The 14,729-nt window shown below is 41.7% G+C and overlaps 1 protein-coding gene across 1 annotated transcript in view; it reads right to left on the reverse strand.

Moving 5' to 3' along the window:
* Window positions 1–14,729, reverse strand: part of sf1 (splicing factor 1) — a 33,098-nt gene that overhangs the window by 9,860 nt on the left and 8,509 nt on the right. Inside the window, exons 6-11 of the mRNA XM_080451017.1 lie at window positions 11,450–11,849; window positions 10,011–10,142; window positions 7,251–7,326; window positions 3,713–3,865; window positions 1,949–2,038; window positions 1,046–1,229 (exon numbers count right to left, since the gene is read on the reverse strand). Of these exons, the coding sequence (XP_080307143.1) occupies window positions 1,046–1,229; window positions 1,949–2,038; window positions 3,713–3,865; window positions 7,251–7,326; window positions 10,011–10,142; window positions 11,450–11,849 (1,035 nt within the window). The remainder of the gene's footprint in view (window positions 1–1,045; window positions 1,230–1,948; window positions 2,039–3,712; window positions 3,866–7,250; window positions 7,327–10,010; window positions 10,143–11,449; window positions 11,850–14,729) is intronic.

The following is a 14,729-nucleotide window of genomic DNA, read 5'->3' on the forward strand; positions in this document are numbered from 1 at the left end:
AGGTGAATAAATCACAAATTGAACCTTTGCTTTTATGGAATACCCGAGACCATTAGGTCAGGGCAGAGTACAGGTCATGTTCTACTTGCCCACAGGTCTTGCCCACTTGCCCGAAAACTAGAATCGACCATTATAAAACGTTAGGTCAAATTAGAATTACCGTTCAATTTAACACTTTAAGTTTTACTTTCTACTTGCGAATTCTGGGGCTGAATGAACTCAATGCGTGGTTGTGAGCCATGTGGCCCCGTAGGGCAAGAGCCCATCTGCTGTTTCTGTAGCGTGAGGTGACTTGTGTTACAAGCCATGATGTACGAGGACACCCCAAGGACATGACACTACCATCACACTTGAACTTATGGTTAATCCTAACAGTTTTTTGATTTTTTTTTCCAAAAATAGCAGATCTACAAGCTCATAGCGCGGCACTCGTGAAGCATAAAGCTGGAATAAATGTCAGTTTTTTTGTGTTTGTCACCAACGGGTGCAGGTTGAGAACAGAGGGGATTAACGTCCTTCTCTGCTAGCTCTCGTGCTGGCGTGTCAATCTAGCGAAGTACTAGCCCTGATCTGACCATGGGAAAGGTCCAACAGGCGAGAATGATTCGCATTTGCGATTGCAAAGAAAAAAATATACAAGCCCATGAGCTTGTAGATCTGCTATCGTTTGAAAAATCGCGGAAAATTTGTGCAAATCTTTGAATGTGTATTTTTTTTTAAGCAAACATTTTTAACTCTGTTACAACTTCTGGGGGTCCCTGGAACAACATCTTTTGAGATGGGGGTCCACGACCAGATACATTTTTAAAAAAACTGTTAGGATTTAGAAGACAATTTGTAGAATCCCCAGAAGCAAAGATTTGAGTTACCGTACAAATGTTCGCTTTAAAAAGAATATATATAATATTCAAAGATTTTCAAGATTTTTCAAAAAATAGCAGATATACAGCCGTGCTATGAGCTTGTATATCTGCCATTTTCAAAAACATTACAGATGCGTTCCCGGTCTGAATGGGTTGAGGACATAGTAGAGACCAGTGCTGACCTGTTCCACTGCTTTCTTGACGTTCTCCATGGTGTTGGCGGTGACCAGGGCGTGCAGGGGCTCGTCCTCGCCGGGCAGCATCTGGCCGTCCTTGCGGCCCACCTTGCCCTCCTTCACCGAGCCTTTGCCACGGATCATGATCTTAGCGCAGCACTCCTTCTCGATGTTCTTCAGGGTGTTACCACTGCACACACGCACAGGAGGGACAATAAGCAGTGTTCATTTGTCGACTAAAACTATCTGCCCTTTTTCACTGACGAAAACCAAATGAAAACTAAATAAAAACTAAGCTATGATGACTAAGACTAAATATATTGACAATTTAACAAATAAAAACTAGGGAGGTTAGAGAGGGAGTAGTGGAGAAGAGATCCAGTAGAACTAAAAGGCAAGACCTTTTATGTTTGGCTGCGCTCCGGGGTTGCGCTCAAAATCAACTGTAGATTTGGTTGACTAAAATGTTACGTTTAGTTGACGAAAACTAGACTAAAACTAAATGACATTTTATTCAAAAGACTATGACTAAACTAAATCTAATTTTGCTGTCAAAATTATCACTGGTTATGAGCAATCAATGTGATTGAGAGGGTGGCAGCCTGTACTAAAGCCTGACTTATACTTAACTGAATTGTACTAAATCTGCATTTATAGGTGTACTGTACTTAAGCCAGACTTATATTTAGTTAGGCAGCAGCGTTCCATATAAAAATAGCCAATCTACAAGCTCACAACGTGCCACGGTGCAAAGTGTTGTGAACTGGTAGATCAGCAACACTGGTGCCCAACTAATAAGTACAAATCCACTATTATCCGTTACAATTTGGGGAAAAAAGTCAACTCTAATCTCCTACAGGCACCAGAACAGAGTACGGCGATGAGTGTAAGCGTGACGTTCAAACCCACCGTGGTCCGATTAGCAGACCAACAAAGTTGATCTCTGGGTATTCGTCTTGGGGGATCATGACCTTGTCGTTCACTCTGGTGGCTGGAGGTCTGTGGAGAAACAACCACAAAGGAAATATATCAAGACCAACGAGGAGCGAGCAATGAGGGACATACAAACATCACAGGTAGACAAAGCTACGCAGCAGATGGAGGAGGAATGAAGTATTTTTGACAAAGAGCTTTTAGAGCAGCTCAATGTTTGAGTTTGTCCGGCCTCTATGGCTTCAAGGCTGGAGATCTCAGGATCCACATGGCAACGGCGTGGCTCCAATGTGGATCTTGTACTTTAAAACATTGGTTCTCTAAGTGGGGTCCGGGGACCCCCAGGGGTCCTTGAAGGAGCTAAATGATGGTTAGGAACCAAATTGACCCTTATGGGTCTGTTAACTCAGAGTGTACACATGGAACCAAATGGACCCTTATGGGTCTGTAACTCAGAGTGTACAAATGGAACCAAATGGACCCGTTCCATTTGTACACAGAGTTAAATTAACATTGATTTTACAAATATAAATTGGGGTCCCAGAGACAGAAATGCCATTAAATGGGGGTCCGTAGCCTAATGCATGTGAAACTGGGGGTCCTTGAAATGAAAATGGTTGAAAATCACTGCTAGAGCTGTAAAAACCTTCTCTTATGGGGGTCCTTGGCATATCTTTTCAAATGGGGGTCCACTGGGTAATAAGTGTCTATTTGGGGGTCCTTGACTTGAAAGTTTGAGAACCACTGCTTTAAAATGACCAGAATGTGATGTCAATCATCTATGACATATCGGACCTATGACTCCGTAGTTTAGACCCAATTTCTGTGGCCTATTGGCAGCGTGCAAGTAAAGTCAGGCACTGATCGGTGCAGCGGTTTGAGAGATTATCTCTGCACAAAAGCGCACACACACACGCACACACACACACACACACACACACACACCTTCAGACTGCTAGCCTCTTGCAGAGCTACGCCATAAATAAATACAACAAACATCTCCCAATTCTTTCCCAACTATCACACGGTACAAGTCATCTGACGAGTGTGTGTGAGGGCAGAATGCGTTGGCCTAGCAGTCTTATGCAAAAGGTTAAAATGTGATTTAGATAGCATGTTATGTAGACAGATGCCAGGTTCATTTGTAGATCTGGCATCCTATAGTTCGTATAGTTTCAATGTACATATTACACATTTTTCGATATTCTACTGTTTAGACTGATGATGGGTTCTTGGTTTACCTATGATCCTAGATTACTATTTCTATGCATTCAATGTATTACCTCGCGTTTACCGTGCTTACTGCAAATCTCTTTTTGTTGCCTTGGCTATTCCAAAATAGCAGATCTACAAGCTCACAGCGCATTACTTTGTGCCGCACTGAGAGCTTGTAAATCTGCCATTTCTGAAGGTTTTTGCTCCTTTAAACAAGACCAGGAGACCTGGTTCTGACAGACCCAGAATAAGTACTTTATAATATCAGAGCACTACGTCACCGGTCTTCACATGACGTGTCAGCCTGTGTCTATGCCCATGTATGGACGAAAGGGGGACAGACTTTTTTTGGCTGGGGCCGGAGGACAAAGTGACCATGCCCATGTATGGACGAAACAGGTACAAAGCCTCATGTAAGCCAGACTGCTTGGGTAAGTATTTGTAGAATCGGCCTCAGGTCTTAATAGCTAAAGCGCGTCTGCCAAACGCTCTTAAGTTGTACATCGTATAAACTGAGCTCCTTACTTGTAGTCTGCGGGGGGCTTGAACTCGGGGTTGAGTCCCACCATCTCCGTGATGAGCGAGTGGCGCTCCTCCTCGATCTTCTTGCGCGTGCGGTACTCGCGGGTGTTCAGCCGCTTGCCCTCGCTGTTGTAGATGGGCTCCGGGGAGGGCGACCTGAGGGAGGGGCGGTGGGCACAGGGGAGAGAGGGGGGGGGGTGGGGAACACAAAGACAACCGCCACCGTCAGCATCATCTCTCTAGGAAACGGAAACCACTGTGGCAGTTACAATCACACACATTCCCTAACCCGTCCTACCTAAAGCCTTTTTTTCTTTTTTTTTAAGACATTCCGTTAACCAGTACAGAAGTCTAGGATCAGAGCCAACAATGACATGTTCGTCCCGGTTATAGAGACTCTTTAAATGGAAGTGGATATAACTTATGGAAGCCGTCACTTATAAAAAAAAAGAATTTGGAGGTATGGAGGAACATTATCTCTTAAGAAAAATGGGGGCTGGGTGTATTATAACTCATGCTGATGCAGCAAACAATTTGAAATAGAAAAGTGTGCAAGCCAAATCAAGAGTCCCATTTATCACTCAATTTCGGGTAAAAAAAAAAGGGTTGGCCAACCAAAAAAATTGTATCTTTTATATAAAACCAATAAGACTAGAGGGGTATTCACAACTAAAATAAAGAAAGATAAACCTTTATGAAATGGCCGTGTATAAACCTGCATACAGGAGTGTTGGCCTACTACAAAGGAAGGTTGAGGGTAAGCGGTGGGGGGGAACGTTAAAAGTAAAGTCTTTAAACAGAAGCGCTGGCTTTGAGAGCTGCCTGCCTGGCAGGCTGGTTGGTGGGTGTTGACGTGGAGAGGGGGGGGTGCAGTCAGAGGTCCGTACCTCCCCGTGGAGCATGGATGCTGAAAACCTGTATCGCAGCGTTAAAGGAGGCTCTGTGCTTGAAGAAGGGGTTAAGTCGTCGTGGGGGGTAATTTGGGGTTAGAGAAAAGGAATTATTAAGATTAGATGTTTCAACCTTTTCCTACGATAATAAGCTCTCTCTAGAAACGAGAGAACCAAAACGAGTGAGTGACCAACTTGGATTAATTCAGAAGAGGAAGAGTAAGGAGAAAAAAATATAAATAATAATAATAGAGGTCTTTCAATGTTATTGCTTGAAAGTTCCATCGTTGTTGTAGGACCTGAAACCCACTCCCCGGTTATTTGGTTGAGGTTCAGAGAGTAAAGGAGTGACCTGGAGTCAACTTTTTTTATGATCGCTGTGGAAATGTCTGATTAAAGATTATGATGAGAGAAACTATAGCATGTTAAAAAATAATACGGACCGGGACTTTTAAGTCTCACACACTTCTGAGCACATTGAGGCATTTTCCTGCAGGAAATAAATCCTTAATATGGAGACTATAATATATTATGAGCCAGCCAAGTGGTTCGAGTCCAGAAACGCCACAGGAGGATTCTGGGTAGTTAGTTGTTCCCTCTCTCTCTCTCTCTCTTCCAGAGCCCAACAGTCCTACAACGTGGGGGGGAAACAGGAACAAGCCCTTCCTTTGGTGGGAAATGTTGGAAGTCACATAATGGTAACACCATTCAATGACCATGACCCAATGGTTATTAATTTAGTCATTATTAAATAATGCATTTCTCAGGTGAATCATAATCAGTACTTAGCAACGTTTTAAACCGGCACTATGCGGAGGAGAACCATGATCAGCACTGAGAAATGTAGTCCTATTACTAGTTTATAAAATATACTCACTCGACTGAATTACCTACTATCAGTGGGACTTTTAAATTTGGTTTCTTAATCTTGTACAAATACATGGATTTCTATTCAAAATAGAAGTAGAAAAAAGCCAATTTATGATCCACATTAAACCTCAACAGCTCACGAAGAGCTTAACCAAATACTAACCATTAACGTCCCTTTTCTAGAGTGGCAAACGTTCGGCAGTAAAATAGCAGGTCTACAACTCACAACGCGCCAACGTTGTGAGCTTGTAGATCGGCCATTTCTGGGCAAAGAGATTCGTTATTGAGGGGGGGAGAAGAAAAAAAAATGGTGCCGACCTAGTACAGAGCACTGGGGGACCCCGGTACAACTAAGTGAAGTATATATATATAAGGGTTTTTAAGTGGTTAAAAATGAATCATTTATTGGGGCAGAACTATTGCCTCCAAAACCTGTGTCAGGAATCAGGATTGAGGAAAAGATTTGTCTTCATACAATTAGGCATCATTAATAGTTCACACAATCATCCACACAACAGTCAGTCAACATCGACTACTTTAGCATTACATGCAAAGTTGAGACATAATAAAAAAAACATACCAAGACTCAAGACTACTCTAGGAAACTAAGAACGTTGGGAGGCAATTAGCTCAACGTCAGCAAAGTTGGCAAGCAAAACTGACAAAGTACACCGACGACAGTGTCATTACGCAGCGATGAGGTTCATGCAATTATTTATGGTATACTGCATATCACTAGAATATTGCCTCTTAATTAATCATGTGAACTGTAACTTCAAAAAATAACTATATTATCTAGCTACTGCTGTTGTTGAATTGGGATCGCTTCTGTCAGGACAGGACAGCGGTTGAGTTTTTTGCCTAACTTGAAGGGGATAGTTCACCCAAAATATGTATTTTTTCTATGGACTAGTCACCCCATGGAGACTTGAATTCAGGGATATTTTTTTGTCTCATTCCTAAGACAATATTTTGATGACCAAGCAGACTGGGTAGGCAGAGGTTCCGGTAGGAGACACAAAGGAGACTCTTTGTGTCTCCTACCCGAACCGCTGCCGGTCATCAAATTATTGACTCAGGAAAGAGACAAAAACAAAAAGATGTCCACACATTCAAGTCTTCATGGGGTGACTAGTCCATAGGAAAAAAAGTAATTTTAGGGGTGAACTATCCTGTTAACTATAATGATTGAAACTTTAAGTGCATTATACCTCTATATACGGTAGTTATTTGTTCAAAATTTACCTGCACTAAATCTCAGCATGCAGACATTAATTCTAAAGCATATAGGAAACATTGTCATGTTAAAATTAAATATTGAGACCTAAGAGCAAAAAGGATGCAGATATAAAAAGCTAGAAACATTTTAAAGTAAGACTACGAATTATGCCTAATTTAGACTCGGGCGTACTGCGGTGTTGAAAGTCTCAAAATAGCCGATCTCTACACTATTAGGTGGGCTATTTTTTGGCACGCCACACCGCTGTACGCCGAATTATAAATTCAGGCTTTGGTCTAACACAGGGCTTTTTTCCATATACGGAAAACAGCCGCCAAAACTACTAGATAAGATAAATGCTGCTGCTTCCACTAGAGTAAACATCTGACTAAATAAACATTCAGCTACAGCTAGCATTCCATCTGAGAAATATACGCTAAATCACAAAACTAGCATAAACCGAGTTCAACATTTGTCTTTGTCTTCGTAAAGAAAACGGTCAAAGAAGGTAGAGAAAATGTTACTGTAACATCATGTGGGGGGGTTTAATCTGTTTTCCGACCTGTCCTCAGGATTAACAGGGATTCCCAGGTCTCCTGTTCGCAGTTTACGAGTCAGGTCTTCGATCTGCAGTTGGACTGGAAGAATTCAGGTTAGGAAAGAAAAAAAAACAAGGATGGGGAGAAATGTGGTTACCACGACAAACATAAACAAACAACAACATCATTACGGAGGCAGGTGCACTTCAAAATAAGAGCACTGTCTCTCTCTATATTTTTTTATAACTGAGGCAGAGAAGACATGATGATGAAGTCATTTTTTACGTTAATAACACAAAGGGAGATAAAAGAACAAAACAATAAAACATCTCATCAGCAGATTAATCGCCAAGAACATGAAAACCCTTAAATCCTTTCTGGGGAAAATCAGAGCAAATTATTGAAATGTTGAATGGTACTGTTTAGAACTAAAATAGCAAGTCAGATTTTTTTTTTGAATGTGCGATGTTTCTTATTAAGTGACTAATATCTTTTTGGCATCCCAGACACGATGGAAGGTTTCAAGAACATAACAGCAAAAAAATGTCAAGTCAATGACATGACCAGGGTTCCTCCTAAAAATGCCTGCCCACTCTCCAGCCATATTTAAAATGTAAGTATATTCTCCCTTTTGAAAGAGAGGGTTAATGTACCGTTCTGTGCCATTTTGTTTTCATAGAAGTATAGTACGTGGCTCTGGCATTTTAAGGAGACGTCAAGGTCGCAAAAATCCCTAATCAAGTCTATTGGTTTAATAATAAGACAAAGTGATAACAGTCACTTGTTTGCCAAGTCTGCAGAGCTATAAGCCCGGAGGGGGCCAACAGTTTACATCAAGGCAACTCTCAACATTCAGAAAAAGGAATGAAAAAAAGGGACATCACTCATCTCATGCACATTATGGAGGTTAAGAATGAAACCCCCCCCAACCCCCCACCCACCCTCCCCCCAGACACAGAGTCAACATTCACTGAGCTGATTACTCTGTATTCACTGAGAGAGATGAGTAGTACAGCCCTTGTGAATGGACTCAATATTTCGCCCCAATATTTCAATAAAAAAGTGCTTCTTCCCATTGGCTTGTTTTTTTTTAAAGGGGGGGGGCAGGGTTTCTACTGAATGAGCAAAAAAGGAAAATATAAGTGTGACAACAGAAGGTAGGCACAAAATGAATGTTTACATACCAAGGAAGACCCAACCATTAACAATGAGAGAATAATAACGACATCAATAACGGGTTTTTTTCTCGGTTATTGACAAAGGAATCCGTCTGACTTCACGGTACCCCGGTGAGGGCGCGTGGAGGCAGCGCGTCTGTGCCAACACTGCTGCTGCTGCTGGAAGGGCATTGCCAGGTTACACAGATTGTCCTCTACCATGCTGATTTGGGGGGGGGGGTAGACTACTAAACCATGGACAACCATTTTCTCGTCTTGCAATTTTGGCTTTTTTACCACTTCGGCGACCCTTATATTTGGCCATAAAAAAAAAGAAGGCTTATCTACAGGCTCACAAGGCTGACGCGTTGCGAGTTTGTAAAATTGCCAATTTCGTAGGGCTGTCACGATTAAAATTCAAGTTGACGATTAATTGTCACTCAAATAATTGCGTTTTGGCATCGAACATTATTGGAACATATGAAGCCTTTTAGGCTTCGTAATCAAAAATTGCACAGGGTAGATATGACAAGTAACTGAAATATACAAAACTTATTGACATATTTAATCATTTTTATACACGTAAAAAAAAGCAGAGATAGCAGATTTACAAGTTTACAACGCGCGTTGTAAACTTGTAGATCTGCTATCTCTGCTTTTTTTTTATATTTAAAAATGCGCGAAAATCTTTCAAAAATGGAAACGATGAAGATTATGTAAAAATAATTTGCGATTATCTCAAATAATCGCGATCAGGCGATCATGTAATAATTGTGACAGGCCTACAATTTCGTTATTTATCGTATGACAAAAGTACACATGGCTTATAAGTGGTTAATTAAGCAAGATGGGTTGAAAACCAATGTTGATGGTATTATTTTTTACCATTGAAGCAGCATTGCTCACACACTTGATACCCAGGGGGAAAACGGAAGCATAATTTAGCATGTTTAGAAGGACAGCATGACGAGCGTCCTCCTCTCTCCATGCAAAAGGGAACAATACTGATGATGTACAGGGCAGGAGGGGAGGGGGAGGGAACAGGCAAGACAGTGAGTGACCCCTGACGCTCCTCAGTACAATTATCAAAATCAGCAAGCAGTGACGGGTCTGGCAATTTCTCTCTCTCTCTGCAAGCTCCACTTTGCTAATGGGTGCCCAATGGTATGCAAACCACCCCCTAACGTCACAGAAAAACACTCGCCAACAAACACAGGAGAATCAACACTTTGCACGTTATGAATAAAAAAGGTTCAGATATATGCTGCTCACTGGATTTTGGTTGCTGAATGCCGACAAGTTATTATAGAAGCCAGCTTGTGGAATGAGCTGGCTTGAATGCCAAAAAGGTTAAGATGCATTATAACGTGTAAACACTAACGTGTAAAATAACGTTGGGACTTATAAATGGTAGTCTTAAGAATTTAGTCCGGTGTAGTTAATGGGAATTCAGCAACCATGAACAGAATCACTAAAAACAAATGCCAAGAAATGCAAATTACCTATTGAACCAAGTAGTCACAGATCAGCAAACAAATTATAATAATACATGACATGTCTTAACGTCATAATATTGGTAATAAGTTAACAACAAGTCAACGTAATTAAACTTAAGTCTGAATTTACCTATATAGGCTCTCTCCTGGTCCCGGGTCAGGCCGGGGGGGATGACCGTGGGCATGCCGGGGATGACCGTCTTCTGGTCGGGCGTTTCGCTGCTCCAACGACTCCTCTTCCTGCCTTTCTTATTGCCGAAGTCTGTGTGACAAAACAAGACACAAAAACACAGTCACTTATGTTTAACTAACTCCACGTTAGAAAATGGAAACGTGTGTTATATATATATTCACAGTCATACAACCAAGAGGTTTGTTGGGGTAGGTTGATTTAAGGAGTTTACGTGATTATTTGTGTTAAAATAAGTGTTAAATGGCTCTAAATTCCCTCATTTCTATACAGTGTTCAGCAACGAGCTCTTTAGTTAGCAGAAAATACATTTTCAGGTCAGATTTTTATATCCAATGAGGAGAGAGAACTCACAGAATAAACAAGAGAAATGATGAAACAATAATAATATGCATTTTAGGTGGGTCATCAATTTCATCCAATCAGGAGAGGGAACCCATTCAACAGCTTCAATATTATACGGTCCAATTTTGTTTGTTTAATCATTTATTTCGTTTACGAAAGAGCTGGAGAGAAGCCCTGTTACTGGGCACTCAGTAACATGTGTAGCAATGATTACAACATAATAATAAGAGCCAATAAACCTTTTGTTTTAACCAAAACATATTACTTGCATTTATTTTAATGTGAATATTGTGTTACGTATTACCAGCTGTTGCCTTGGCGTGTGGCTCTGGGGCCATGAGGTACAATATTTCAATTCACTTGAAATGATTATACACATACAACATATTTTAAACGCACTGTGATTACAGTAACAGTATGCTTCAATATCACAAGCACGTGTACAAGCACGATGCTTAAGACAATATCATTTGGATTGAACCTAAAACACATGTTCTTGTCTGGTCCATAGAGTTAGAAGGAGAACTCTTTAACGCTATGGACCAGAGCTACCTTGGGCCAGACTTATTTGAAATAGGGATCCATATGGCCCACTGATACTAGTACTTTTGGGGGTCCACGAACAAATTAAAGACCTTTTGAGGGTCCACGTTCTAATGAAAGTCTTTTTTTGGGGGGGTGGTTCAGTAATGAAAAACATTTTGGGAGTCTATGCATTAATTAAAAGTAATTTTGAGTTACTGTATAGTATTGCATTTAGAATGTGTTTCATTTCTTATCTATTTGTCTGCTTCTTTTGTTTGGATTTTTTGCATATGTTAATAAAAATTGAGTTAAAATGACAAAAACCCCAAAAAAACCCATCATTTTTAGGCTCAAACCCCAATGTTTCAAAAACGTGCAGAGGGCCACATGAGAACAGAACAGGCCTCAAAACAAAGCCTCGGTGTTGCGTTATACTACCTACGGGGCCGACGTAACACCAGGGGCACACACACCGCCACATTAGCATTTAGCATCTTAGCACACGTTACCTGCTAGTTTGCTCATGCCTCCTCCTCCAGCGGCGGCGGCGGCAGCGGCCGCGGCGGCGGCAGCGTGCTGAGCGGCGGCCTGCTGGGCGAACCCGGCCGCGGCCGCGGCGGCGGCCGCCACCGCCGGGTTGAACTGCGGGAAGGCCTGCGGCATCAGGCCGCCGCCTCCGACGCCTACGACCCCCACCGGCGCCTGCTGGAAGGCGGCCTGCTGCAGGGCCGACGGGAAGCCGGGCCCCACCACGGGCAGAGCGCCCTGCGGGGTGGGCATGAGGCCGTTACCTCCTCCTCCTCCTCCGGGTCCTACTCCTACTCCTCCCGGGCCGGCGTCGAAGCCCCGCTTGGCGCCGATGCTGGGGTGCAGTTTTCCCAGTGGCGTCGCGTTGGCTCCCGTGGCCATTTATTTACCACGAAAACAATAAACGAAAAAAACTAATTTTCAACTCCGTAAAAAAAAAAAGCAGGTTTCCAACAACACGGTGTTTTTTTTTAAATATATATATTAATATATATATAAATGTAGAATAAAGGGTTTAAATATGCGCGTTTTTTGTGGAGGTTCATGTATGTGCGTTCATTGTGTCGCTACGCTCGCGCTCGCTCGCTGCTCTCTGGTCAAAATGGCGGCACTCACACACACACCGAGGCCGCGCTCGCGCTGAACCACAAAGGACGAGCGGTGTTGCCAGGTTTTGTGGGAGGAATAATAAGCAACCGGGTCCAGGAAAACAAACCCCAAAAGAAGCGACTTATTAGGCCACATGAGCACTTTAATATGGAAGCAAATATAGCCTATATGTAATTATTCAAATTAAATGGGATTTTTTTTTAATTCCATTGAAATAAGATAAATGCCTTTTAATCTTCAGGAAATGAACGCATTGTTTTTAATCCCTTGACGTCCTCCTGACAATCTGTGGGTCCTTGACATGAAAATGTTTGAAAATCACTGGTTTAAACAACATTAGGAAACTAAACCGTATTACCGCAAATACCAATATTTACAAGGAACTTTACAGAAAAACAAGCCGCTTATAATAAGCGGACATGGCAACCATGACCAGCAGCGTCACTATAACGCGCTGCTATTGGCCGAGCGCGGTTCCCTGGCCCTACGCGCTGCAAGTTGATTGGACCGTTCGGCTTGTCAATCATGTTAGGATTCCGCCCACTTTTCATCCATGCTAGCTCACTCACTTTGACCCCCATCCGTCTTCAACAGTGGTGGAAAGTAACTAAGTACATTTACTCAAGTACTGTATGGTATTTTTTACTGTACTGGAGTATTTCCAGTTTTCTGTAGTTTTACTTCTAGTCCACTACATCTCAGAGGAAAATATTGTACTTTTTACTCCACTACTTAGGGCTGGCAAGGCTGGTGTCACTCCGCGGCTGCGGCTAGCCCCGCCCCCGGTCGGTTGGGTCGACATCTCCCTTCACTCGGAGGTTCGCTAATAGTAGCCTGCTAGTTGGTGCTCTTTCAGCAGTGTTTCGCCAAAATGGGAATGAATTGTTGTATATAAACTGTTCCACGGCTTCTCACCATCAACGAGTTGAGAATAAAGGGGCTAAAATGGACAACGGACTAACTTTTCACCGCATTCCCAAATGGAAGCCAGCCAGGTCTCCCGACGTAACAAAGAGACGATGCATGGCTTGGTTGTCTGACAGCCCAGATGACAGATAAAGACGTGGAAGAAACACGCAAGATAGCACACCTCAGGATCCATGTAGAGAGAGTTATAGGCACTATACGCAACAAGTACCATATATTAAATGGTAGGGTACCCATCACTCTGATGCATACACCTAGCCTGGTTCCAAACAGGCTGATATTCAGGCTAGCATAAACCAGGAGTGGGCGAGGACATGACAATCCTTGACAAAGTTGTCTGAGCTTGCTGTGATCTGACTAACTTGTGCACCAGTGTGGTTCTGAAACTATTTTTAATAGTACCCTTCTGCATGGTAAAAGCAGACATGAGGTTATGCTCTGTAGATACATTATCTGTTCCCTTTTTATGTACATAGTAACCTGTACATATTTTCAAATAAAATACATAGTCTTTCTACATAAAATGATTATATGCAAATAGAACCGCATTCTTTCACATGGCTAAAATGCATAGGCCATTATATCATTATGCAGTGCTTTCATTCAATGCAAATATAACCGAATCCTGATGATGATGGCTCAGGTCACCAGTTGCCTCACCTGTTAATGATCACATTATAATATGGATGGGCAGAGACCATTTTACTCCTCTTTGAGCCTGATCAGGTTACTTTTTTATACACATAGTAACCTGTAAATGTACCTTGTTTTCAAATAAAAGACACCTTCATGTGACGTTGACTTACAGTGGTTACTTTGTAGATTTTGATTATTATCACAAAACATACAGTAACCACTTCAGCCCATACATTTCGGCCATTTGAAAATAGCCGATCTACAAGCATTGTGAGCTTGTAAATCTGCTATTTTCAAATTATTATACATTTGAAAGTTTGTTTTTGCAGTTGGCTTTTAACATTGTTGATGTAATTCTTTGTATGTGCCGCTGTGTGTACAAGCTATATAGTAGTGTACCCTGTTGGATGGGTCTGTAGACTGGTAGTGACCCAACCAACATGGTGAATCTTGGCCACGCCCCCCAAATCACTCCCCCACCCAAGCGAACTTTGCCAGCCCTATTATTAGAAAACTTAATTTACTAGTTACTTAGTAGATTGTAATAATTTGATTATTATTACAAAACATATATTAACCACTTCAGCCCTATATACATTTCAGCCATTTGAACAGCCATTTGAAAATAGCAGATCTACAAGCTCAGAATGCGTTGTGAGCTTGCAGATCTGCTATTTTCAAAAGATTCTTATAGATTTCATTCATTTGAAAACTTGTGAAATGTGACCTTCTGCATAATGAGTACTTATACAACCTCAAATAATGCAAAGTAGATCTACTGTTTTAACTAGAACGAATTCATGAACCAATATTTGGTGGAATATTACTCTGGTAGTCTGTTACTAGTATAGCAGTGTTTTTGCCATCCAGGTGGTTTTATACTTTTCCTGCTTAAATAACATGAAGTCTCAGGTGTTTACCTCTTAATCAATACCTCATTGACGACCATGTATGTCTTATGCCAAGGTTAAAATGTGATTTAGATAGCATGTTATTTAGACAGATGCCAGGTTCATTTGTTGACCTGATATAGTTTGTATAGTTTCAAAGTACAGGTTATTTATAATGAAAGAGAGAGAAGCGCTGCAG

Source organism: Gymnoscopelus braueri, assembly GCF_963280865.1.
Source record: "Gymnoscopelus braueri genome assembly, chromosome: 15".
NCBI lineage: Eukaryota > Metazoa > Chordata > Actinopteri > Myctophiformes > Myctophidae > Gymnoscopelus > Gymnoscopelus braueri.